This window comes from Camelina sativa, chromosome 8 (assembly GCF_000633955.1).
Source record: "Camelina sativa cultivar DH55 chromosome 8, Cs, whole genome shotgun sequence".
Classification (NCBI taxonomy): domain Eukaryota; kingdom Viridiplantae; phylum Streptophyta; class Magnoliopsida; order Brassicales; family Brassicaceae; genus Camelina; species Camelina sativa.
The window spans coordinates 239,996-267,964 of NC_025692.1; the positions used below are offsets into that span (position 1 = coordinate 239,996).

Genomic DNA, 27,969 nt, shown 5'->3' on the forward strand with positions numbered 1-27,969 from the left:
CACCGGATTAACATAAAGTACCTTGCATATAGACATGAAATCGTGGTCGGAGGTTCGATCACCGAGGCCAAGATCGGGTGATTCGTCGCCAAACTCTTTCAAAACGGCTAACCTCTTAAGATCACCAACAAGAACACCAGGCTTCTTGACAAATCCAGTGGCTCTGTTGGTTTTGGGGTTGACTTCAATCTCTGTTCCCAAAACTTTATCTCCTCCAAGATAATCTTTCACAAAAGGCTCCACCATTACTATCGGATTCGCCGTCACCACCACTTTCCTCTTCTTACACTTATCAAACACCTCAAAACTGTCTTTTCTCACATCCGCCGCATAAAACCTAAACAGAAACGCAACACAAATATCATCGGAAAAAAACTTGAATAGATTCAAAAAAAATCGTTGTTAGATCTGTAGATAATGGAGGCCGAACGTACCTTGGAAGAACGGCGCGGGAGACGAGTTCGATGTCGCGGATTTTGAGACCAGCGTAGGAGATGAAGATGAGGATTTGGATTCCTACAGCTTCGGATATGAAGAGGTAAGAAACGATGACGATAGGTAACGAGAGAAGGAGGACTAGTCCACGGAATAGGCTTCCAGCTTCGACTGCGACGAGCATGAAGTAAGGGAACGAGCTTCTTGAGAGAAGCAGAGTCCCGTCAAGATCGGCGGCGATCGAGTCATACTCTCCGTCTTTGCATTCTGTTATCGGAGGAAAGTTTCGACTCTTCTTATCCGGAGAAGACATCTTCAGTACTCCCCGACTCTCTCTCTCTCTCTCTCTCTCTCTCAATCTCTCTCGTTAATGTAGCTAGGTTCTACAAAGCAGAGAGCAGACAATAGTGTGGAATGAAAGAGAGGGAACCTTGGTTGTTTTAAATGCAATAGAATTCACTTGAAATTACCAAAATGGGATGGCTTATAAAAAAAAAATAAGTGATATTTATTATCATTTGACTTTATTCTTTTGTAATAAAAAACACTCACCATAACATACCAATTTGAATCTATAAATAGTGATAATTTTATTAAGGAGAATGTACAATACAACCTTTTATAAGAAGCAGAGAAGACTAATCACGATAAAATTTATATATATGCTCTAAATAACTAAGGGAAAAACTAATCACAATAAAGTCTAAATTACATATATGCTGTGGATATGTATTTTAGCTAATAGCGAGTAGATAACAAAAATTCTCCTAAGTAACTCTAACAGGAGTTTGATCCTAGACATCATTGACATTGTAAGGTTTGACCACAAGGTATATATTTTTTTTCTGAAAGATGGTTGAATAGTTGAAGAAAATAAAAGCGATCACAAAACAAGAGGTAGGTAGTTCAGCCGCTCACCTACATATATAGAAGGCCGTAATATTAAATACAGTGGGTTGTAATTTGTCTATATGTCATCTTTGTGTTGCTATATATGTCAACCGTGTCATATCCACAAATACGTAAAACTATATGGCCACATGTCATATTTATTATATGAAAATGACTTCATATCCGACATGCATACATATATCTATATATGTATAATATCAGTCGCATTCCGATCGAACGTCTTTCTGAGTTTAGCATGAATTTTCGTATGTTCTATATATATATAACCCCAATTTGAATTGTGTCATCTATTTTTGTCTCAGATTTAATAAGTTAAAAAATTAAGTTCGACATACTCATTTATGCATGATTTCATCCAGCTTAGATTAGAATATCATCAATTAGTAGAAAAATGTATAATCACGGCAACAAAGAAGTCTTCGTTGTGCAAGTTAGATAGATCTTGTTCTCACTTGAGCATTATCATCTGTTTATTCGACCGTTGGGAGTTGCATGCACCGCTTTGAGCCCGACATTTATGTATGATCAAGAATATATAATACTTGATCAGTATTTTACATTGTTTATGGATTCTGAAAATAAAAACGTAATATAAATTCTATATATTGATTTTAACTTTAAAGGCTCTTACGAGTTTTCAGAATATATTAGCTCTCTGTTTATTTTATTTTTACAAAAAGGTTTTCCAAGATTTTCCTCTTGTAGAGTTGTTTGTTCATCAACACATGATACGTTTATTTCATCAATCGTATAATATTAATTTATATCAATTATATGATATAAACTAAGTTTTTTTTTTCGCGCATACATATGGATTCATTCAAACAAACCACATACAAGAAGAGGGATCAAAATCCCAAGATTTAAAAAGTTACAAAGAAGGGTTTCCCCAAAGCCTTAAACATAAAGGTAGAAACATAAGACATCAAGTAGTAGTCCATGAGAGCTGTGATAGAAACTCATAAAGGCAGCTTGGAACATGTGAGGTCATGGTTACTTGAATGCACATCCTTGAGGGATTCGACGGATGATAAGCTTATAATGGTCATTAGACTCTTTGACGTTAAAGAAATGATCATATCCAAGGATTTCACCGGATTGAGGTGCATTAACAAAAGCAGAGCATTGGTAATGATTCGTTGGGCTATAGCCCGGGTGATGGAGGGAATGTTGAGTGTTGGTTTCCTAGCTTCGTCGAGTAGCACATTGGAGTCCAGGACAGAAGACCATTGAGCTGCAGGCCATTCAAAGGGAACCAAAGCCAAATAATGCCAAAGAGATAGAGCAATGCGTAACAATACAGGTGGGTTCTCTCTCGTTTGGCGCCATTTGCCAAAGAGATTAAGAAATCCACACAAAGCATGTAGTCGGATTGCCATTGGGATATAAGGAACAAGCTTGAGCTTTTGGATTGTTGGTAACAGGGATAAAATTCGGTTGATGGAACTGATGTTGAAAGGCAGTTGTTGTGCTTCATCGGATGGGATCATTGGCATCTAGGGCAATAGACCATAGAGATGCAAGACTTTACATTCAGACCATACCAGGGGATTAAGACATTGAACAAGCCTCCCAAGTATGGCAAAACGTAGCAATGTAGGTGGGTTCTCTCTCATATGGAACCATTTGCGAAAGAGATTAAGAAGTCCACACAAAGTATGCTGCCGGTTTGCCAATGATAGATATAGATCAGACTTTTTCTTATGGGATGATGGAACTACCAACAGGGCTCGGCATAAGGGTTTTGGCTGAGAACTAGAAGCACTAAAAGATAGAGAGTTAAGAAAACTATTCTTCTTCCACTTATGAGATACCGCAGACAAAATCACAGTTTGAACATTAACCAGGTTCCTAGCATAACCTATGTATATCCAGAACATTTTAGGTACGAGATCAAACAATGAGCCTAGGTAATGTCTAACAGATAACATGATAGATAGAACTAACCTGGAATTTGAGGGATTGGGCCGGAACACTTGAGATGCTATCATGCCGAAATCAGATCTAAAGTTCATCCACAGAGTTCTACAAGCTGCTGTGAATGTCCCCTTCAGTGGCTAACCGGAGAGAGTGAAGGAGGCTTCATTATCTCTGGTGGAAGCAGATTCGGTTCTGCCAAACTTAGTAGGTGACCCTAAATTGAGGCGGGGGTCCAAAAACAGAGACAAGTCGCATCACTAAAAGGTTCCTTGCTTGCCATCATCGTCGTGTCCACCATGGAAGACTCATGTGATGAGGAAGGAGAGGGATCTTAGGATGTAAGACGCTTTCCGGATCAAAGCATTGAAGAGCAAAAGGACTCTAGATCTGCCGGTAGAGAGGCTGAGGCAAAGCAGTAGAGAGTGGAGCTCGCCGGACTCCACTCCCTTTTGAGAGTGATGAAGCAAACGCCTTCTACACTGTCTGGGTTCTTTGGAAAAGTTTCAAAATTGGCCAAAAAGAAAGAAAAGACGAGCTAAGGAGGTACAAAGAACTTAGAAGGGAAGTAGATATCGAGTTTTCCCGACGCCGGTGAGCCGGAGCCCTACCAGCGTTTGAAGGTAGCGACGCTTCGTTGTTCGTGTCTGAAAGAGAAAGTTAGGAGGAACTACATATATTATATTATCATTTCATGTTGTTGAAGTTATCACTTATGATTCAAACTAAGTTAGCATCACTTATTTATAGACAAAATATATGAATATTTTATTTATTTGATGTAAAATTTAGTTTTATGTCGATTTATTTTAAGTGATACTACAAAAATAATATTGATTTACATCAGTTTCAATTAATTGATGCTAAATGCGGTAATATTAACAATGGTTCTAATAATTGATGTTAAATATATAATTTACATCACTTATTAATGATTCTAATTAGTAATTATTTTCTGACACTAAATAATTGATACAATATGCCTTATTTTTTGTAGATATAATTGGCCCATTTTCTTGAAATATTTGTTGAATTATCTTTACTCTACCATGCAATTAGTTATTGATCTATATCTTCTTAATTGGCTATGCATTGCGGGACACATGCTCTTCTTAGATTCTTATAGATTCCCCAAGGAAAATGATGTAAGATTTATCTTTAACTTTGTATAAGGCCAAGGCTGGACAATGCTTAAATCGAGTTGTTAGTTAACATGATATGACATGCGAGTTGTTAGTTAACATGATATGATGCTAAGTTCTTATACCAAGTGCCTGGCTACTATTAAATGATAACATATTAGAAATCTTCTTCAATGGGAGCCTAATTTGATTTATGTTAATATTTGAAAATGTATGGAGGCGGCACAATTATGCAAAATTATGTATGAACAAAGGTTGTGCTACAAAAAAAAAATTGATTTGTGTCACTTATTTAATATATTTGTATTGTTTATTGTCAATAATTGATGCAGATTAGTTTCTTATTACTTATATGAATGACTTTGAAACTGGTATTGTTAGTGTTGGGTTTCGACGATCACAGAGTTCACGGGAGAGGCCCAACATGGATTGGTTGTCTGTCGTTGAAATGAGCATGTAACGAGCTCAAGAAGAAGATCCTGCAGGAGAAGAGGTGTCGAAGTCAACTTCCGAAGAAGTTGGTGGGATAACGGGCCGAGATCATCGGAGGAAATGAGGGAGATAGTTTTAGGATCGCTATCTGTTTAAATATTTGCGGATTGGCCGTTTATTTACCTTTGCACTGTCTCTCACTAACTCGGGATTGGAAAAGGTAAACTAAGTTATTTTTTGTAGATATCATTAGTTTATATTTGTAATGTTTATTTTGGCCATAAAGTTTGAAATTCACTATTAATTTTGATTTGGTAAATAAAATAAATTAATTGAGTAATGCATGTGGGTAAAACACTTATTATAAGGGGAAAACAGACTTATTCGTCTTGACATTTTTTTTTTACAAAAGCAAATTATTATGGGTGGTATTAATATTCGTCTCTCCCTGACTAACCAACCTCCTACAAACATTTATGGGATTACCTATTGAACTAAAAATGTTTTTAGAAAGAAGTTTTTCAAAGCTAATCAAAAGTATTTTTTGTGCAGCTAATATGCTGAAGTATCCGATGAAGCATGTTGTTTCTGCCTGACTATGTGAATCATAAGAGTTGGAACCTATAAACAATTGAAAATCTTATTAAAGAACTTAGTCCACAAAATATGACAATTGACCTTATTTCAAGTTCATTCAAGGCAACAAGTATAATATATATATCCCTCGTTGTAGAGTTTCTTACCATATCATTCTTTATTTCTTTGTTGTAGAGTTTTAAACTGAACCTGATTCAAATCACGTTTCATAGAAGAACAAATTCCACTTGAGTTAATAGCATAATGGAGTAAATACTTCTGAAACTGACACATTTCTGCATCTTCCTAAAAAAAATTGGAAAGAATGTTATTGTTCAATTTTTCTCCGTTTGTTTCGTTTGAGCTTTTTTTTCACTCTGCCCGAACAAGCTTTTTCACTGTTATTTTTCTTCCCAGTTACTCGTTTACGGTCCAAATATTATAAGGACATGTTTTCTCAGTAATCGATGTCAAAGTATGCACATGGGTTGCACTACGATCTACGAAAAAGATTGATTTGTGGCACTTACTTTATGTATATTTATAATTGATGCTAATTAGTTTTGTATTATTTCTATAGCTGATTTTGGAAGTTTGGATGCAAATATTTTGCATTAATTATTATAGTCGATGTTAATGTGTGAATCACAAAAAACTAATGTTAAGATTTGCAATGGTGTTAGTATTTGTAAAAATTATGATAATGATGTTAATTATCTGTATCAGTTGTACTTGTAAACAGTTGACATTAACCATGTTTTTACTTTCTATGTACTAAATTGTTTTTAAAAAACTAAAGATAATTTTGCATTTAGAGAGTACTGCTATTAGATGACATTAACCATGTTTTTTTTATGTTATTGATAAGTATTGTAAACTTAAACGCCTCTTAGATTGATTCGCTATTTTCTAGCTCCAGCCTTGAGTATTAAACCTAAACTAGAAAGAGCCAGAAATAATTAAAAAAAAATATAAATAAAAATCTTATGATAAGAGAGCATAAATAGAAAGATTATATGATTTCAAATAACAAGACATTTTCTCGACAAATTTTAGAAAGGTAACACAAGAATAGAAAGCATCGCCTAATAAGTTCCGAGACGATTTGAGCAAAAATCAGTAAAGCAAATTGCATAAAAAAATTTTACTTGAGCGGACGTAACCGTCGTTAAAAATATAAAAAGAGTAATTTTTTTGAATAAAGAGATTGAAAAAGGGCATTCTTGAAAATATTTACTAGGGGCTTTGAGATTTTTGTGGGAGTAGCAACAGCCAGAGCCACTTGTCGCATTCACAATTCAATTCCAATAACCGCACGGACTAAAAATCTAAAAATCATTCTCTCTCGATCCAATCTTTCGTTGCTAGGGTTTAAGTATTTTGTAGGCTTTGATCTTTTGATCTCTCAGCGATAATGGTGTTTCGTCGCCATCTCAGTACCGGTGATCCTCTTTGTGCTATCCATGATTCGCGCCCCTCACGTCGCCCGTTTGAGAGAGCCAATTTTGAGGAAACTTGGATGCATTATAAGATGAGGATTCAGAAGGCCAAGGAGACTCTTGACTCTGAATCTGAATCTGAATCTCGTACTCAGGTAAGGTTATATTATTACTATTGTTTGTTTGCAAACCCTCCTTTGAATAATTTTTAAAACGGCTTGCTTATTCATTGATTGATTCTTATAACTTGCATTAGGGGAAACTGTCTGAGGCTACTACAACCTCCACGCCTCAGTCTAGGTACTCATCACTATCATTTCTCTATCTATGGTGTTTGTTGTGTTGGTTGCTGTATAGCTCATTTATGTTAATGTTTTCACCTGACTCAGCATCCACCTCCGCGACGCTTTGAAGAAGATGACTAAGAAGACTAAGAAGCTCGTGATGAAAAGCAAAGCCCCTGCACTTAAGGCCTCCCTCCGTGATGATTATTGACTACTTTCTCACTAGTGTACCTTCCCAAACCCACCAGTGCCCCTAAACATCCCCTCTTTGGTTTCTCTTTTATTGCATCTCGAGCCTTAGATGGACTTTTAACTTAAACAGCATATATAAAAGGATTAACCATAGTTTTTACATTAACAGAAACATAAAGAAAATTTCACAAATCCCAAATATTGTCGTTTTCACGAGAAAAGGCGGGCTCCATACATTGCAAAACAGAAGCTACATAATAGAGAGATAAGCATAGGGAAACTAAAGAAGAACAAATCTGGACATGTGGGAATCTTTTGTTTAGCTCTTGCTCTTGAAAGGAATTGCTCTGATGACCAGCTGGTGATAGAGCGCTGCTAGTGCTGCTCCAATGAATGGTCCAACCCAGAATATCCACTGCAACCCAACCAACCACAATAACCAAAATCCAAAAATTATATTAGAGATATAAATCAATTATTATATATGTTTTTCAGCGAGTGGTCCTTTTCGTCATATGTGTTTGTAAGAAGATGAGAGAGTACTCACATGGTCGTCCCATGAGTGGTCCTTGTTGTAGATAATTGCGGCTCCAAGGCTTCTTGCTGGGTTGATTCCGGTTCCGGTTATTGGAATTGTCGCCAAGTGCACCAAGAACACTGCAAATCCGATAGGGAGTGGTGCCAATATCTACAACAGAAATGACCAAATTGTTATTAGTATTACTCATCAACCGATAGAACTATTGGCTCATCAACTACAACCACTAAAACCAGGGAAATATATCAGTGGCTTCTCTCAGTCTAGACAACTATAGACCGGATCTAATTGGCTCATCAACTACTAATTAAACCAATAAAACGGGGAGTAACCAGTGGCTTTCTTAGGCTAAACAACTTATAAACCGGAGCTATACACCATTAACTACTAATTAAACCAATAAAATCAGTAAACCGACCGACACTAAAGAGAGAGTGCATACCGGGACGTGTGAGTCACGGGCGCTTCTCTTGGCGTCGGTGGCGGAGAATACGGTGTAGACAAGAACGAATGTTCCGATGATTTCAGCACCAAGGCCAGAACCTTTGCTGTAGCCGTCAGCGACACCGTTGGCACCTCCACCGAGAGTCTGGTACTGCTTTGGCTGGAAACCCTTGACGACTCCGGCACCACAGATGGCTCCAAGACACTGCATTATTATGTAGAACACAGCACGGGTCAGAGACAGCTTCCGAGCCAAGAACAGACCGAATGTTACAGCAGGGTTGATGTGTCCACCTGAGAAACACACATACACAAGCATATGTTACACAAAGATACAAGCTTTATCTAAGAAACCTAGAGTAAAACTGGAGTAATTGACAGATCTAGACTAGCCCAAGCAACAAGAGACCAGAAAGTTCCCTACTTTTCTAAAAACAGAGCACATAACGCGAGAACAAAAACAGAGAACCCCATTCAGAGATGTCAATAAACTGGGGAGATAGAGGGAGTTAGGGGAAAACCTGAAATTCCAGCAGTACAGTAGACAAGAGCAAAGATCATGCCACCAAAAGCCCAAGCGATGCCTTGGATCCCAACAGAGGCACACATGGTTGGTGCTCTCTTCACTCCCATCACTGTCAACACTGTGATGTAGAGAAAGAGGAAAGTGGCTATGAACTCGGCGATTCCGGCCCTGTAGAAAGACCATGAGCTCAGCTCGCCAGGCTCGAACAGCGGTGCAGGAGGTGGCTCTTTGTAGTCCTTCTCGGTGGACTGAGCAGATGTGCCGATGGGTTGCCTCTCCGGGAACTTGTTAGCTCCCACTCTAACATCTTCTTCTTTGCCTTCCATTTCCCTCTCTCCTTCTTCTTCTTCTTCTTCTTCTTTTAGGGTTTTTCTCTCTCCCGAAAGGTTGGTTAAAGTTGAGAGCTTTCTCTTGTCTGTGGGAGAGAGTGTGTGGTGGATACAGAGTCCATTTATAGAGAGAGGATAGAATTATACTATAAAGAAATTGCCTAACGTCTCCAAACATTTATTTCATGGGTTATTATTTTTTTTTGCCAAGATAAAAAACAGAAAATATGTATTTAAAGTATATTTATTTTGCAACTAGTAAAACGAATAGTTAATACCTAATCATAGTGAGATCGTTGTATAGTTAACACCTATTTATTTTGTGAATAGTTTTGTTACTATAGGAGTTAGGGAAATTAAACTAGTCTAGTTACATTTTTCTTTTGTTTGTCAACTAGTCTAGTGTTATTAGACTATTAGTGGCGTTAAGTGGATTTATTATTCATGAGTCACCACGACTCACGACGGTGAATGTTGAATGAATTGTAATTATGTTACTAATGAATAGTTTGGTGATTTTGTAGTATTAAAATAAAATAAAATGTGATGGAGGAGGACTGAAGAGAGGAGAGGGTTCTGGAACGTACCGAGAGGTGGTGCTCTCTCTCTCGTATAAAAAGACAAAGAAGCTGAGCTGTCTTTTCTTTGCCAGATAATAATATCTTGTTTGTGGTCCACTTTTTTTGGACGGTAACACGAATCGATAAAAATTGTTACTGAGCCCAATAGTTGAAATGGTAAAAAAAAAAAAAAAAAATCATGTCTCTCTCTCCAACGAAGCAATTATCTGACCGTTGGAGAAAAAATTTGACAGCTTTTTATGAAAAGTCATTTTCGTTGGACTATGGTATAATGCTGCTTCATATTATATATTATATATAATATCATTTTTAAATATTCAACTATTCATTCCTGAAAGAGAAAGAATAATGAAAAGTTATAAAAATCAGTTTTTCACGTTGACAAAAAAACAGTGTTACGTACTGATGAAAAAGATATGTAATTACAAATGTGGTAATGCATGGTAGGGCAAATCTTCAAACCTTTTTTTCATTCTTTTTAGTTCACTTTTGCTTCGTTAGCTTTTTACTGTTTTGCCTAAAAATTTACAAGCCTCGCATTATTAAATCAAGTCTCTCATTAATTTTTTCCATTTAATAGTTCGTTGTGGAGCGAATAAAATCGTATCAGCTTCAGATGTTAGAATTCAATTATTGGACTGGAAGCATGCAAGTAAACAAATTAAAATTTTGAATTTTAGTTACCATTTTTGGGTGCTGACATGTAAAGGTTTGAACAGCTCAGAGATGAGAGAGAGAGTATTGCTTCTCTGTGGATCACATGCTTCGTTGCCAACAATCTTAATATCTTATCCTCAAAATTTCCCAACTTTCAAAAATTCAATATTAGTTACAGTGTTTGTGAAAAAGACATAATGTGAATTCATTTTCGAAACGCAACCACAACGCATAGTCACTCAGTCACATACCGTCCAGCCACCATATTCTTGACACGTGGAAGAAACCCGTTGAACATGTGTGTTGTTTTATTGGGACGGTCCCGACCAAAGGCCAAGCCGCATCTGTCTATAATGTGAGCAGGATTCCTAGCTTCATATGCATACGTAGCATGTTTGAAAAAAAGCAAGAAACAGTTACAAAATAAAGAGATTATTAACGATGATGACATTAACAAGTATTAATTGCTTGAGAAATTTTAAAGTTTGTTGTTACCTTTGTTTCTAGTAATCTCACTTTTAAAACTAATTTATGTAACTATAGTCTAACAAAAATAGTTTAACGTTATGTTACTATACTTAAAACAAAAAAGTAGATATAGTTTAAAGTTAAATGTGACATGTGGAGAAACAATTAGAAAAGATATCAGAATTTGGAAAGCATGCGTATTACAAGTTGAAGAAATAATTTTTATCTAGGAGAGATAAACAATTACAAGTTTTTTTTTTTTTCGACTGAGTAATTCATTAAAATCAACTGTTCTAACAAGTACAAGATGCCAATCCAATGACAATATTTACTACAACAAATTGAGGATCCTAGACAATCACAAGTTATAAAGAGAGCCCAAAAAGACGGCACCATTAGGCAACAAAACTCTCTTGTCTGAAAAGATCTTGTAACCACAATGGATGTCTTGCAGCTACATATGATTGTAAACGATCCTTCTTTGTAATACTCTGGGCAATCAGAATCGATCCCTTGTTTGCACTTCTAGATTCATGTTGCAGTTTCGAGAAGGGGATAAACTTTAAGCCTGCCATCAAGACCTCAGATTGATATTTAAAAGATTGCCATGCTTCTGGTCGTTGAATAGTCTGCAGCAAATCTTTTACCTCGGTTGCAAAAATAACTCTCCTAATCTTGAGACTTCTCATGCTTTCAATAACCGACATCCATCATTCAAATTCCGTCTCAGATTTTGAGTCCATACTCCGAAAAGCTCTTCTAGAATGAAGTAGGACAGTACCTTGTGAGTTTCGAAGGATCCATGATGCTCCTCCTAGATTCTTTTCGCGATTCCAGGAGTAAGCGAAATTGCATTTTAACCAAGGTCTATCGGGAGGTCTCCAAGAAGGTTTTGTGATTTTTTCCTTTGGGCAATTCCTCTGAGCCTCTTCCTCTTCGACTATCTGGGCTAAGAACCATTGAGACGAATCTTCCCGTATCTTGTCTATCATTTGCGGTACCACAAACCTCAACCCCTCAAAGACAATATTATTTTGATTCTTCCATAAGTTCCAAAGAATCCATGGGATTGTGCGTCGCACATTATCTTCTCCTAAAGCCTTCTTTGTTAACTGGAGAACATAGTAGAGATTTTGATAGAGGGAATCAGCATTGTACCTCGATTCTGGAGATGGTATGTCAGATAGAGCCCAGACCTGTCGAGCTACTGGGCAAATGAAGAGTACATGGTTGATGGATTCTCCTTCCAGTCCACACAGTTGGCATCTAGGATCAAGATGTATACCTCTAGTTTTGAGTCTGTCAACCACTGGAAGTGCTCCACTCATTGCTTTCCACAGGAACACCTTAAGTTTTGTTGGGGCTAGAGTCTCCCAGATTTTATATTTGATAGTGTTTAAAGATGGTTGTTGAGAGGCTTCTTGTATGGTCTCAGCATTACGATCTTGGTCTGCCATCCAATAGCCTGATCTTACCGAGTATTCTCCACTCTTATTATGTTGCCAGCATTTGTAATTCGAGGAAGAGATTACTGGTTTTATTTTGCATATTAGAGCAACATCTCTAGGGAAGAAGTGTTCATGGAGAAGATCCAGGTTCCACCCTTTGGATATTGGATTTATGAGATCTTTCACTTTTAACTCCAGATCCACCAAAATATTCTTCATTAGAGGCGCTCTCATTCTCCCATCTAAGAGCCACTGATCTGTCCAAACATTTGTTGAAGCTCCATCCCCAATACAATGTCTCAAGCCTTTCACCAATAGATCACGACCAAACAATAAGCTCCTCCAAGCAAAGGACGGTCTAGAGCCTAGAGGAGCCATTAAGAACTCGATTTCAGGGAAGTATCTACTTTTCATGAAAACTGAGAAAAGACAATTTGGATTATGCAGAATTCTCCAAGCTTGCTTTGCCAACAACGCTTGATTAAACACTTCTATGTCTTTAAAATTCAATTCACCATTGGTTTTCGATAAGCATAGCTTTTTCCAGGAGACCTAATGAATTTTCCTGTGAGTTTCCATATTGTTCCACCAAAAGTCAGACATAGCACTAGAGAGGGTTGCACATGTAGACTTTGGCAATTTAAAGCAAGACATAGCGAATACTGGCATGGCCATTGCCACTGTTTTGATCAGAATTTCCTTCCCTCCTTGGGACAGAGTCCTTGCATACCACCCAGAGAATCTGGTTTTCATTCTTTCATGAATGTATGCTAGCATATCTGCCTTAGATCCACTAAAACATTCCGGCAAGCCTAAATAGTTACCTGCTCCCCCCTCATTGGTAATGTTTAGACTGGCCTTTATCGAATCCTTGACATTTTCCTCCACTTTTGCTCTAAAAGTTATAGACGACTTGTTTAAATTGATGGATTGACCTGTTGCTCGTCCATAACTTTCCAGTACTTGTTTGAGAGCTTCGCATTGATTCTCATCTGCCTTGCAAACGAATAAACTATCATCTGCAAAAAAGTAGATGGTGGATTGAAGGTCCATTCTCAGTGAAATGCAACCCCGTGATTGAGCCTTCCAATTCTTTTTTATTCAGGAGGTGTGTCAGACCTTCCGTACACAAGACGAACAAAAAAGGGGAGAGTGGATCCCCTTGTCTCAACCCTCTCTCCGGAGATACCATACCAAAAGCTTGTCCATTTATCAAAACAGTATAGGATACTATAGTGACACACCTCATTACCCAGCTGATCCACCTTGAATGGAACCCCAATGCAACTAGAAGAGCCTCCAAATAACTCCACTCGAGTCTGTCAAAGGCTTTGGACATATCCGTCTTTACCGCCATAAACTGTTTAGCTGTAACCTCATGAGTCCTCAAGCTGTGAACTATCTCGTGTGCTATGGTGATATTGTCGGAGATTAACCTTTCAGGAACAAACACTGATTGATTCGGAGAGACTATTTCTGGGAGTAAAGGTTTAAGTCTAGCAACCATTATCTTCGATATGATTTTGTACATGACTGAACACAGGCTAATAGGTCGCATATCTGACATGGAGGAAGCATTTACCTTCTTGGGAATGAGACACAATTGAGTATAGTTCCATTCCTTATCAAAGATTCCATCCTTGAAAAAACTGATTACCTCTTTTGTAATCTGATCTCCCACTATATCCCAATATTGTTGGAAAAAAAGCCCTGTCATGTCGTCTGCACCAGGAGCTCTTGAGGGGTTTATCGCAAAAACTGCTAATTTAACCTCCTCCTTTGTTACTTCTGTTATTAAGGAATCATTCATCTCTGCTGAAACTCGAGGCGTGAAGTCATGGAAGAACTGGAGAACGTTATCTTCAGGGTAAGATGAAGAGAAAAGATTTTGAAAGTAACGTGCCGCTACCTCCCCCTTTAAAGCTTCTGATTTTTGTGTCATTCCATCTTCATCAATGAGCTTAACCAGGGCATTCTTGGTCCTATCAGCTTGAACTGAACTATGGAAGAATTTTGTGTTTTTGTCCCCTGAATGCAGCCATTGTTTCCTAGATTTCTGAGCCCATTGACTCTCTTCCTCTTTATGAGCCCGAGCCATATCTCTTTTTAAACTCGCCATTTTTGTAAAGGATGGGGTAGTAGAGGCGTGTTCAGACTCTATTTCCTCTTGTAGCTTGTTTATCTTGACCTGCGAGTTTGTTATATTCTCTCTTTTCCATTTGCTTAGTGCTCTTCTACATCTTCTTAGCCGTTCTGCAGCTTTCTGGCCAAAGCTAGAAGAGGAAGCAGTCCAAGCCTGTTCAATTGATTCCTTTACCTTCGGCTTATGCAGTAATCTCTTATCGAACCGAAAAGCACCTCTATACGAATCCTGAGAAGAGACCAAATGAACCAAGACAGGTCTATGATCTGAACCTTTCTTATCTAAAAAGGCTTGATTGGCCACTGGGAACATCTTGAGCCAATTTTTGTTTCCGAAGCATCTGTCAAGCTTGCATTGGATCCATAGATCCCCTCTTCTTCCTCCCCAAGTAAACCCATTACCCGTACTAGAGATCTCTAAGACTTCACATGCTTTAAGCATGTCTGCAAAATCCACAAACGAAGCCTCACTCCTTCGAGGCCCACCTAGCTTCTCTCCATTATGTAGAATCTCATTAAAGTCTCCTATCATACACCAACTCTCTTTCCTGGGGATCCCAATTCTAGCCAATCTTTCCCAAACCTCCAATCTGAGACTACTATTTGGATTCCCATAGATACAAGAGAGAAAAAACCTTGAACCGCTCATATTTACCTCCAAATCCAGGACATTCTTATTTACAAACAAAAAGCCAATCTCCACACTCTTCTTCCAAAATAACGCTAGTCCTCCACATCTTCCTACTGGATCAACTGTATATACATGGTCGTACCCCAGCCAAACCTGAATATCTACAAGCGTATCCCTTATGTTCATTGTCTCCATTAAGAACATTATCTCAGGAAAATGTTTCTTACGCATTTCCATGAGACGTTGAACTGTCAGGTCTTGAGGCCGCCCCAATCCTTGGCAGTTCCAGCTCAGAATACTCATTAGATCTTGGACGGTCCCTCATTTGGGACCACCTTTGATTTGCGCCTAGCGACTTTTTGACCATCCCTACTGCTTACATCACCTTTCCTTTTCTCTAGATATCCTTCTTGTGCCCCTGGTTTTAGAGAAACTTCACCCGGAGCACTTAGAGTTTCTTGAGCCTTTGTTTTCCTTTTGCTAACATAGGGTCTTCTCCTTCTTGTCCCTCTGTTCGACTTTGTCCCGGATGAGCTGGCTTCATTGAAGCCTACCACATATGCCGTTGGACAAGTCTGAAACTCAGACGAGGATAGGGAGTAGTCCACCAAACGTGGTCTTTTTTTTACCCCTTCAAGAGACTGAGAATTTACTCGAGTTAAAACTACATTTTTTACTTATATTACTTGCTACAAGGATCTCAATTACGTGGACTCTACACTTAGCAACTACTAGTCCCCTTCCTGTCTAGATACTAGTACTAGTTTTACAAGCAATGTTAAACAACTGAATCAACAACTCCAATTAGTAAGTCTTAACTAAACATTAACTAACACAGAACACTTATTCATTGGGCTTAAATAATCTAGCAGCCCAATGGTATCCTTAAGAGAAAAGGATGGATACAAAGCCTAACTTCAGTTGACTTTGCTTGCTTCTTGTTGACTCTTCTCCTTCGACAACATTTCGACAGAGAAGCAAATAATTTCGTACTGATCTCAAGAGCACACACACACACATATATATATATATATATCCTTCTAACATTATCACATGTTGATTTGGGTTTATATGCTTGTCTTAGATTTACTGTCCACATAATGAACACTTGAGTTGGAGCTGTAGGTTCATATTTAACCCAAACATATAAGTGGGGTGATGGAAGAGAGTAAATTAGGAGAGATCACCTTATAGAAGAGACCGGTAGTTAAGCAAGCAAGTCAAATTAATTTGAAGGGTCTCGTACTCTTCTCATGTGCAGGTAAAGTGTGCTTGGTTCACTTTTCCCATATATCAGAAGATTACTAATTTAAACCCCAGCACCACGGATTTGAGGCCCATGTCGGAGAGAGCAAGGGTCAAAAAATAGCCTGGGAGGCTGGGACCAATTTTGAAACGACATCGTACCATGATAGGCCATTCTTTTTCTTTTGTCTTCTTCACATGCATTACTCTAACGTTATAATTAATCTCTCACTTTTTCGATTAGATTCTTATTCCTGATTCATTACAGGTTGCCACTTTTTCTTATGTCTTACTAACTATGCTGTGCATATGGGAATTTCTGAAAATCAAAGCTGACACGATTTAGTTAGGGTACTAAAACTTCTGTAAAGAAGGATATACTTTGATATTGATTTTTCGAATAATCTAGAATATGTGATATGCTTCAATTCTTTAATATTGTATAAATCCTTGTAAGGTTTTCCCTTAAAAAATATAGATTAAAACTGGAAATTTGTTCGGATCATCCAAGTGAAAGTAACGTGACTGGTTTAGAAAATTCTTTACCCATATATATTATTGTTTTAATTACGCCCAACATTATGATTAAGGCTGCTATAATGTTGCTTATCCGTCTGGTAAAACAACTCATCTATTGCCCCTTTTTGGGCAATTAAACAAAATTTAACGTTGGTTAGATTTACTTTTGGCCAAACCTTATTTTAAGAAAAAAAACAATTATACAAAAAACTACAAGTGAAAGAAAACTTCATGTGTTCTCTCGTCCTTGAAATTTATAAAGCAGTCAGCAAAATTGTCCTATCAAGTTGCTTCATGATTAATTATCCTTTTTAGAAATCTATTAAAGTTTTGGATGGTTTACTTCTTTTTTTTTTGATGTATAGGTGAAACATCAAGATAAAGTCTATTGACCCGACTAGTTATGGTAGTCATGAGGCTGAACTACCCATTCCTAAAGTTGATTAGATTTCAAAGAAGAAATAATTTCAAAGGTATATACAAGTACAACTGCGATATTTAGCTGTTCATTTTGTTAGAACTTTTGTGTTTTTTGGATTTCAAAAATTTATCACTTGCAAAAGTTATTTACATGCGTTGGCTTTTAATTAGTTTTGAAGATACCATATACCGCCGGTCCTAAATTATTGGTTACCACAATATATTCTATCAAACTGTATCAAATCTAAAAACCCAAATTGTAAAATATTATAGTACAATTTAGTGATATTAATATTGTGTAGATGATTGAAAAGTCCATGTATTAGGGGGGAAAGAGCTCACAGTGTCACTAACCAACCTCAGTGGGAGCAAGTTTAATTTATGTCCATATCTATATTTGTCGGTCGATAAGTTCCAACGGCATAAAACAATGCCACCATTTGTAGCAATTTCTGAATCCATTATATATAAATATATATACGTTTGGTGCGCGTGCGCATTATCGCATGCGATTGATTGGTAAGTGGTAACTGTGTGTGTCTGTGTTTTTTTTTGGTGTGTAATATATGCACAAAATATATGGTCCCTAACGGAATAAGTTGCTTGCAGAGAACTCAATGGAACTAACTGAGGGCATGGTCAAGATCTATTCGATTAAATCTGTAGTTTATTTACTTATATACTAGATTAAGATTTATGCTAGAGCACGGGTTGAAATTCTTTTTATTTATATTATAATTTTGAAATAAAATATAATTTATATGATGGTTAGCATTGTAAACTGAGAAACGGTTGTCATTTTATTTTCTTTTTCTTGTATAAATATGAGAGATGTATTTCGGTGAATAGAGATCTGAATAATTTATATTAACAGCTTGAAAGGGTGTTAGTTAAGATTTTATTTTCAACTGTACAATAAAATCTTGTAAATCACGATTAAGTGTGATTAATTTCTAAGATTTTATTCCTTTTTTACGCCTAACAATATGTTTTTATGCCTAACAGTATGTATGGTGTAACAATATATGGAATAATCAAGATTTGTTTTGGAAATTGTATAAATCATTGGAATATTTTTTTAAGAGGATTCTTTGGGATATTTATACTAGTATTTTTGCCGCAGTTTTTGCTCAAAAATACTAATAAGTAAAGTTTTTGCAGTTAATGCTACTAATGCAATTAATTCTGTCGACCTCTAGCAATTTTATATGGACCTCTTAGTATTTTATGGGCTTCTTGATAATTCATAATTTAAGGGCCTCCATTTATTTAGGTTGTAGACAAAACGATGTCCAAAACTTCATAGGATCCGCGAAAATATACTCTTTTGCTAATAATCTAGATAAAATTTTCGGAAAATGAATTTGTAGACAAAATTTCCGGAAAATTACATTGCAATAACTACGACATTAATGATATTCTCAATTGCCGAAATGATTCTAAATACAAATGAGTAGACCCTTGATTTATCAGGCATTCAAACTTTAAAAACTTTTATTTGGTTTATTCCAGTTCTTTATTTTAAAGATTTTTAAAAGGTTAAATATGAAAAATATTTAAAACTTTTAAAAAGTTAAATATGATAAATATTATACCGTAGATACACAATAAATATTAAAAGTTAAGATGATATAGTGTGAGTTAAAATATCTCGGGACGGGGTTATATAGCGGGACGGGTTTTATCGATATTTATATAAATTAAAAAATATCAGTAATTCGGTGTTACACGGGTAAAACATCATTTCATTATTTTATTAACATTATCAATATCAGAGAATAGACATATCTAATTAAATTTAAATAAATATTATATAAAAATAAATTATATTGCGGTATTATATGGTTTAATAACAATTATTATATAATTATAACATATTTTCTCAACAAATACAATTTATAATTTTAATATTTTAATTATAAATAATTTTGCCTTGCGGTGTACCGCGGGTCCTAATCTAGTTTTTAAGTGTATTCATCTAGTCCACAAATTGATCAATTAATCTGTAACCTATTTTGTAACATATTTTATAACCGATTTATAAAAATAATATAGTCTAAAAAAAGCTGTATTCTGTTTTATTATATAGGGGATGGTTTTAGACTATTGCGTTGCCATCGATGAATCAGACAATGTGAGCTAATTTATTTCCGTTGGTCCATACATAAAGATAAAGTGCTCGGCTTTAATAACAAACCCCACATACAATTTTGCTTAACTGAAACTTTATATACGAGTCCTAATTTTCATTTATTCTCTGTTTGATTGGATTCAAAGAAATAGTCTCAAAAGTTCTATTTGTTGTACATGTTAATACTTAAATATAGCTCATATTGTTTTTGTGCGATCCAAATTTGAGATGAGTTAGGTAGAGACGATTCATAGAGTGGCGTGTGACGTTACGAGCAATTGCGACCGTGTTCGTGGTGGTGATCAACAGATGCACAAGTCACACAACAAAAAACATTTTTGGCTTGGATTTTCTCTATATAAATAAAAGCTAAATTTAATGTTTTGGTGATTTTCAGAATATTGTTTAAAAAAACACAAACTATATAAGAGGAGAATGACATTATGACAAGACATACAAGGTCGTCGTTAAGAGATTAATGACTTGGTCAAATGAAAAGTTTTTAATCGCATTGTGGTAATGTGGTAAGGTTCACGCAAGGTTTAGCTCTTGGACTGTCCGACATCTCTCTTTTGCCGGCAGACTTCAGTTGATACATGCAGTCATTTACTCGACTATTACCTTTTGGGCGTCCATCTTCATCTTGCCTAACAACTGTTTGGAGGAGACCGAGAGCATGTGTAGTGCTTTTCTATGGAAAGGTGCTACAAACTCTACCAGGGGAGCAAGAGTTAGCTGAGAGTCTGTCTGTACTCCTAAAGAGAATGGAGGTTTGGGCCTAAAACGCCTTGTTCAATGGAATAAGGTCCTTGCTCTGAAACTGATTTGGCTCCTATTTGCGTCCGGAGGTTCCTTGTGGGTTTCTTGGGTTCGAGCAAACCTTATTGGAAATCAATGCTTCTGGGATCTAAACGCCTCTTATTCAGGCAGCTGGATATGGCGAGGCATTTGTAAGCTCCACCCTCTTGCTCGCCCATATATTGTGTGTGAAGTGAGTTCTGGCTCTACTTGTAAGTTCTGGACAGATAATTGGACATCGCTTGGGCCCCTGATTGACATTACGGGTGGTACTCAAGGGCGGACGTACGTTACGGTAAACCGGGGCACTTGCCATAGTTAATTTTTTCAGATTAATGTTATTTTACATGAGTTTTTAAGTATGCCTCTGCTAAAATATTTTTTATTGCCCCCATTATCCTATTTTCTTCTTAGATATACTTTTGTGTATAATATTAAAATATCCTACAAATACAATACAAAAACTTAATTTTGTTTATATTTCCTATGTTAACAAGCCCATATTCTATTAATAAAACAAAATTTTGTTATTTATATTAACTTGAAACTAATCAAATATTTTTAACTGATATAATTTTATTTAAAAAAATATAAATAATAATTTAATATTATTGTCCCGGATAAAATAATTTTCTGGATCCGCCACTGGTGGTACTGGACCTAGAGTCTCGGGTTTGCCAGTAAGCTCCGTGGTTTTGGATGCTGTCAGGGGGAATCAATGGTGGATTGCACAAACTCGTTCTCGCAACCCCATTGTGCAGTTACTCAAAGCATGTCTCCCGCCTATTTCAGTTGTTAACCTCCGGGATGATGCTCAGGAAGATTCATATCTCTGGAAAATTGGGGATGCCGCTCCATCAAACAGTTTCTTGACTTCTGCAACGTGGCTTCACCTACATCCTCTCGACATCAAAGCAGCCCCGTCTTAAACAAATATGGGACCTCTGTCAAAATTTTAAAAAACCTAAAAACCTTTAATAATTTTTTTTTTTGAAAAAATTGGACCCTTTTGCTTAAAGAAAATTTTTAATATTTGGGATGGACCCATGGCATTTGCCTACTCTGCCATGGGGTAGAGACGGCCCTGCATCAAAGTGGACTGGTTTGAGGTAGTTTGGTGCAAGGGCAGGATTCCAAAACATGCTTTCATTGCTTGGCTCAACTCTCGGCACAAACTTCTCAATAGGGATCATTTGGTTTCTTGGGGATTACATGTTCCATCAACCTGTCTCCTCTGTAATAGTCAAGATGAATCTCGTCAACACCTCTTTTTTGAATGCTCTAATACGAAGGAGATATGGTCTGCCTTTACTAACAGAGCCAGAGTGTCACCTCCACTTGTCTTTGAGGATGGTGTTAGGTGATTGAAGAATCCTTGTAGAGACAAAAACACTGTCTGGATTCTCAGATTAGCCTATCAAGCCTCAGTTTACATAATCTGGAAGGAGTGAAATTCAAGACTTCACTCCTCTTGTTCTAGACCAGCCTCGAGTCTTGTTGCAGAGATAAAAACCATCCTCAGATTGCATCTTGGAACTCTCACGCTCAAACAAAGGAATGTTCTCCCGGATAACAATCTCTTGGTTACTTGGTTTGGTGTTTTTCATTAATCTTGTAACCAGCTATATGTATGTAGGTGTTACTCATTATAGGAGGCACCTTATGTATTTTTCTCACCATCTAATGAATGAAGAAGGTATGTGTTAAAAAAAAAAAAAAAAAAATGTGGTTGGTGTAATCTCTCTCGAATGTTACGTGTTGTCCATTTACGGTCGCCTCCTTTGCCCGCGCCCACTTCCTTCTTTTCACCTTTTTTGTTTTAATAGTATAAGTTATCTATTTCAACCTTCTATTCTCTTGATAGTTACAAAATGACCCCAAATCTTTTCACTTTCATCCACTCAACCCCTGCACACGGCTTTGGTATTGGCTTCAGCAGTGCTGATCATCATCTCGGTCAGAGACAAGAATCCTCGTCACTGCCATGTCTCAAATTCAGAGCTTTGAGAAGAAAGAGAGAGAGAGATCAATTATTATTTAACGGTGGTGAGGCTAATGATGAAGGCTGTTGAAAAAATCTCTGCAAAATACTTTTCTTCTATGTAAAGCTTCTCTCTTTCTCTCTCTCTCTCCTCTGCTTCTTTTAGAGAGGAATAGAAGATGATGGGCCCAATTTGAAAGTGTATTTTTTTTCCAACTGTGCTCTTCTTTCTTTCTCTCATTTGGAGCCAAAGCCACGACGTTGTGGTGGTTGTCAAATTGGCATAAAGCTTCCACCTTTTTTACTTCTCTCTCTCTCTCTCTCTCTCTCTCACTTTTTCTTTGCCTTTGCCCAATTGAGAATCCTCCAGGAAAACTAATGGTTTTGTCGGTCATTGATAGATAAGAAGACACTTTAATTTAATTTTTTAATATTTGTCTTTCCCCTTCTTTGATCCTCTCCTTGTTTGTCAAAAGATGCCCACCAACAACAACAAAAACAGAGAATAGAAAAAATATCTCTTCTTTTCTCTTTTTTTTTTTTTTTTTTTTTTTTTTTTTTTTTTTTTTTTTTTTTTTTTTTNAACAGTTGAACAATTCTGTGATTCCTCTTTTTCTCTATTTTCTTCTGTTGGGTTGTTGGTTGTTCATCAACCGGGGAAATTGAAAGCTGTAGTTTTTTTGGATCGTGTGATCATCAAAAGCTTTTTCCTTTTTTCTTACCCTTTTGTTGATCTGATGGTATGATTACGAAAGCTTGGTTCTTTTTTTTGACAAAACCTGGAAAAGTTGTCAGATGAACAATGTGGTTGGAGATTGGATCATCAAAGATACGCTAAGCTTTGTCCTCTGTTTCAAGCTTATAATAAATAAAAAGCTTGACAAATTGATTTCTCTGAAGCTATCATTTGCTTAATCTTCTTCTCTCTCGCCTTGGCTTCGAAGAAATCCCCAATTTTTTTTTTCTTCTTCTGACCCGTTTTGTCCGGCGATCAAAGGCTGCTGGTTCAGGAGAAAACTTAAAAAATCTTGCCATCAAAAGAAGCAGTTTTGGAAACTTGTAGTTTGACGACAAGTACTTGTGCTGCAACTTGCAACACTTTTTTTATTTATATTTATAATAGAGATGGCTTTGCTCAAACGTAAGCAGACCAGATGAAAAATCCAGCTACGATCGCTGTTGCCCTTCAATGAAGTTTGGAATTTTTAAGGAGTTGAGAAGAATCTAAGGTACTTTCTTGTACTTTCCTCTGCTGTCTTTTTCAATAGGGAAAGGTATCTGATTTGCTCCGTAAGTCTTTTCTCTATATCAAGAAGCTTTCTCTTCTTCTTACTCTCCTTAATTTTTTGCCTAATTAGTTGAACAAGTAGTAAGCAAATTAGTAGATTGTAAATGGAGTTTGCTTTGGATTGGGGAACTGGTAGAGGATTCTTTACTTCTTAGTTCTCATCCTAATTTCTTTCTTAAGAAGTCCATTGCAGTGTTTAGAAAGGTTAATTTTCTTCTTCTCTTTCTAAGTAAGTCTAATTGTGGAAATTTTTCTAAACCTGGTTTCTTGTTGTTTGTTTCTCAAGGATCTGAGCTTGTTTAAGTATTACTTATCCATAGGTAGAATTTACCGGATTCTGTATCTGAAACTCAATATCGTACAGTTGTCTCTCATAGTTTTTGCTCGGGTCCTAAATAGTTTTCTTTGTTCTTCTTCAGCATTTCTTAAGAAGACACATCTGGTTAAGAGAAGATTAGGAAGTCATGGCGAAGAAAACACAACGTCGTGCAGCTGCTCGACAGGAGAGGGATCAGTTAGGGTGCATGTGGGGATTTATGAATATGTTTAACTTCCGCCATGGACCACTGGCTCACAAGCTGCTTCTCGACCAAAAACATGGTAACAACCCTCATCTCTCTGGTATCTTTGGTTTGGGATTACTCGGGAAAGACTTCTTTTTGTTAATTGTTATGCTGATTGTTCCAGCTGCTGGAAGTCCTAGGAACAATGAGCTTGACAGATCCAAAAGCCGCCAAAAGGATACTCAAGACACCCATGTAAGCCTTTAAACTTACCATGGAAACATCCTTAACCATCTTTTTCCGGCTTATGAGTCCTCCTGTGGATTAATTTAGTTGTTCCTTGAACTGTTAAAAGGCTGGTGAAGAACGCAATATCACGATAACCATTATAAAGCCAAGTGTGAAGAAACTCATAGCAGAAGAGTTATCCATTGACAAGGAAATCAAGAAGCAGATGGAGAATGCTGAAGCAGGACAGTTGTCAGACTCTGAACTCGAAGGAAGAAGAAGGAAAAACCAGAGGAGAAAAAACAAGACCCGCAAGCAAAGCTGCGATAATTTTAGCCATCTAATTGACAGTGAAGAGCCTCAAGTTCAACGCAGAAACCATAGGTCTGCAAGTAGTGTTGACATTGATAATATGATCGAAGAGTTCTATTCCGAGATTCATCGCAGAAGTACAAGCCTTGCAAAGAAAGACGAAGACTATAAAGAAAAACTGAGGGAGTTGGTCAAGTTTTTAATCAGTCAGAAGCTTTTACATGGAAACCGTCCCAGAGGAAATAGTGAAATCCTTACATCCAAGGATTTGATGGAAGTGTTTCAGATTCTGGGATCGGATGAGGAATTGTTTCTCAAACTCTTGCAAGATCCTGAGATACTTGTGCCAAGGGAGAAAGGATCAGAGAGCTTGGGCATGTTGCAGTCAGAACAATCTTCTCTTGCTGAAAAGAAATGGTCTAGCTTTTTCAGGAAGAAGGATACACCACAAGAAGAATGTGAAGCTTCAGACCGGATTTTCATTCTGAAGCCAAGATCAGCAAGCTTTTCAAGTCCAGACACAGGAAATAGCCGTGGTTCATCACCTGATTCTCATCTGATGAGAAACAAATTGCAGAACGAGAGAAACAGTTCACATTTCTTTCTTTCTGAGATCAAGAGGAAGCTGAAACATGCAATCAAAAAGGAGCAGCCGGCCGTGGGATTTAGGGAAGGGTTTCCGAAAACTAAAGATCATTTCTTTCTAGAGAGGATGGCAAAGCCTTCAACGTCTCAGAAGAAATCTCATAATGAAGATGATAAAAAGAAAAGGGTATCTAACATTTACACAGAGGCCAAGAAACATCTGTCTGAGATGTTAAACGATGGAGATCTTGATTCGAAGTCAACGAGCAGACAGGTTCAAAGAAGCCTAGGGAGAATACTCTCCTTTCCTGAGTACTTGTCTCCTCTAAACAGCCCCGGAAGAAGATGGGAGAAGAGCTCAGCTACTCATAAGAAGTCTGCTTCAGCAGATTTCATAAATATTGTGAACATCAAGAAAGAAACTCATGCAAGCCAACCAGAGGATAATGCTGATGATATTCAGGCCTGCAATCTAAGCAAAGAACCTGAAGATTCTATCCAACAAACCACAAGTGAAGATACTAGTAAACGTGTTGACATGGAGTATGAAACTGCTAACGAAGATAAAATCTCTTCTTCAGGTAATAATATTTCGATCTCATAGTAAGGCTCTCTGTTTTTAGAAAACAATAACTAATAATAAAACTGGCCTATAATCTAGGTTCTGCAGATAAGGTAATGATTCTCAATGAGATAGATGAAGTCCCAGAGGAAACAAGCTGCTCTACTCTGGTTGGTGAGGTATCCAACGTTGAAGCTCATGATGAACAGAGAGATGGCATAATCTCAAAACAGGCAAGTCATTTTGATTCAGCGCTATAATAATATCTTTTTGTATGGACTTTGAAATGGTGGAAGACTTAAATAGGTTTTACTGCTTCATTTTTTCTACAGACCTCTCATGAAGAGAGCCAACTACCACTGCCTTCCTCTGTGGCCTCACCGGCTCACTGTTTAGCTAAAAATGAGGAATGCAAATCAGCTAATACTGATTCTCCGGAGTGGTCAAGCCCAATATCAGTTCTTGAGCCACTCTTCGTTGAAGATGATATAAGCCCAGCCAAAATGAGATCTCAGTCGGGTATGTGAAAAAATGATCCCAGCATCTACTACTAGACTTGGGTTGTGGTACTTAGTTCTTTATTATTGACTCATCTATAACTCAGGTGAAGCAGAGGTTAAACCTTGGTGTATCCACTTCGATGAAAAAGATCCTACAAATATAAACCGAGCGAATTCTGTCACAAGTGACAAAGAATTGGTGTTTGAGTATGTAAAAGCTGTCTTGGACGCAGTAGAATCAGACTTCAAACAGCTCTATCTGAAGGCTCAATTCTCTGACCAGCTTCTTGAACCGGCACTTATCAGCAATATACCGTTCTGTCCAAATCAGCTTTGTCCTGACCATGAGCTCCTCTTTGACTGCATCAATGAAGCTCTCATGGAGTTATGCTGTTGTCCACCATGGGCTTCGTTTGTTTCACCTAGAACCCGAGTCTTCTCTACCGTCAAAAGCATCATTCACGAAGTGCAAGAAGCGGTTTACTGGCATCTCATGCCATTGCCACTCCCTCACGCCTTGGATCAGATAGTTAGAAAAGATATGGCTAGAGCTGGAAACTGGTTAGACGTCAGATGTGACATTGACTGCATTGGCTTTGAAACTAGTGAACTGATTCTCGAGGAGTTACTCGAAGAGCTCACTCTCAACTCACTCAACAACACTGAGCACTCTCTGGTTCCACCTGAGTTGGAGATCAATGAGAGCATCCTTATTCTATAAAGGTCGTGAAAACTTAAAACTCTCTTCTTAAAGACGAAGCCACTGTTGAGACAGCTGCAAGCTCTGAACATAGCCTCTCACAGTCACCATTGCTAATTTTCTAGCACAGAACCATGTAGATACTTTGTATTACTCAGACAATAACCTCACAGAGCTCCTGTCTGATCAGAAACTGCTGAAAGGGAGAGGGAGGAAATAAGATCCTTTCAAGACCAGACCAGAAACTGTTAGTGGTGGGGTCATCATAGAGAATCACTTTCAAAGACAGTCTTCTTTTAGGATATTTTTATAGGAAAAGATTTTTATTTATTTTAGAGAGTGTTTGTGTTTGTGTGTGAAGAACATCGAGAAAGATGTGATAGTGTTTGTTTTAAGTCGGTTTCATTGATTATTATTTGTGTGTAATATTTTCAGAATCTGACATATAATGTATTATGTGGATTAGGAGACCTAGTGATAATTTTAATCTAAGATTGGTGGGTGTTGATAACAGAAGACGATAAATATCAATGGAGTTTTTAGTACGTAAGAGGAAAGAAACAGTCACAAATCTGTAGAGAGTTTGACTCAATGGAGAAATGAAACTATTGGATCATATTCATATATATATATATATAAAGTTTTGGATAATGTTTGTAGTTGTTGCACTTTATGCCCTACTTAGTGAATAACATTTTTTTTTGATAGGATATGGTTATGTGGACACAATAGATAGTACACCTGATAAAGATGGATTCTAAAACAATTAACAAAACTGAAGGAATTATATATATACACAACCTAATAAGTAATAAAATGTATAGCTTACTAAGAATTATAAATCTTTAATATTAATATATTATTTCAATAGTTATGAAACTAATTTCATTTTGTTGGTAATAAGAAAATATACAAAACTATATAATAACATAACTGGATCATATAATGCAACAATCAAACATTGAAAGTATAAAGTACCGGGACCGGATAGATTCCAACCGGTGTTTTACCACTGAATCTCCAATAATCAACACAAACATTACACAAATTGTTTCATTTCAACCATTTAGTGGACTGAGACAGGAGATCCTTTATTGTCATACC

The 27,969-nt window shown here is 37.0% G+C and overlaps 3 protein-coding genes and 1 long non-coding RNA gene across 6 annotated transcripts in view; 2 read left to right on the forward strand and 2 right to left on the reverse strand.

Moving 5' to 3' along the window:
- Window positions 1–854, reverse strand: part of LOC104705302 (probable glycerol-3-phosphate acyltransferase 8) — a 4,646-nt gene extending 3,792 nt beyond the window's left edge. The window contains exons 1-2 of one of the 2 annotated variants that reach the window (XM_019228341.1): window positions 435–854; window positions 22–337 (exon numbers count right to left, since the gene is read on the reverse strand). In XM_019228341.1, coding sequence (XP_019083886.1) covers window positions 22–337; window positions 435–748 — 630 coding nt within the window. In that variant the 5' untranslated portion in view covers window positions 749–854. The remainder of the gene's footprint in view (window positions 1–21; window positions 338–434) is intronic. The other variant, XM_010421278.2, reaches the window with a different exon arrangement.
- LOC104705304 lies at window positions 6,727–7,609 on the forward strand. The gene is made up of 2 exons (XR_002032907.1): window positions 6,727–7,153; window positions 7,243–7,609. It is a non-coding gene; the product is annotated as an uncharacterized LOC104705304 (long non-coding RNA).
- On the reverse strand, window positions 7,649–9,163 carry PIP1-4 (probable aquaporin PIP1-4). Its single transcript, NM_001302973.1, has 4 exons — window positions 8,833–9,163; window positions 8,310–8,605; window positions 7,877–8,017; window positions 7,649–7,744 (listed from the first exon to the last, which is right to left on the reverse strand). The coding sequence occupies exons 1-4, from the start codon at window positions 9,161–9,163 to the stop codon at window positions 7,649–7,651; spliced, it is 864 nt and encodes a 287-aa protein (NP_001289902.1).
- LOC104705305 lies at window positions 22,774–27,357 on the forward strand. 2 transcript variants are annotated; one of them, XM_010421282.2, is made up of 7 exons: window positions 22,774–23,416; window positions 23,895–24,075; window positions 24,163–24,233; window positions 24,334–25,684; window positions 25,765–25,898; window positions 25,998–26,184; window positions 26,270–27,357. In XM_010421282.2, exons 2-7 carry the CDS (start codon window positions 23,940–23,942, stop codon window positions 26,884–26,886), a joined length of 2,496 nt encoding a protein of 831 aa, XP_010419584.1. In that variant the 5' UTR covers window positions 22,774–23,416; window positions 23,895–23,939; the 3' UTR covers window positions 26,887–27,357. The 2 variants fall into 2 exon arrangements, with proteins under 2 accessions (XP_010419584.1, XP_010419585.1); XM_010421283.2 differs by having other exon boundaries at window positions 25,774–25,898.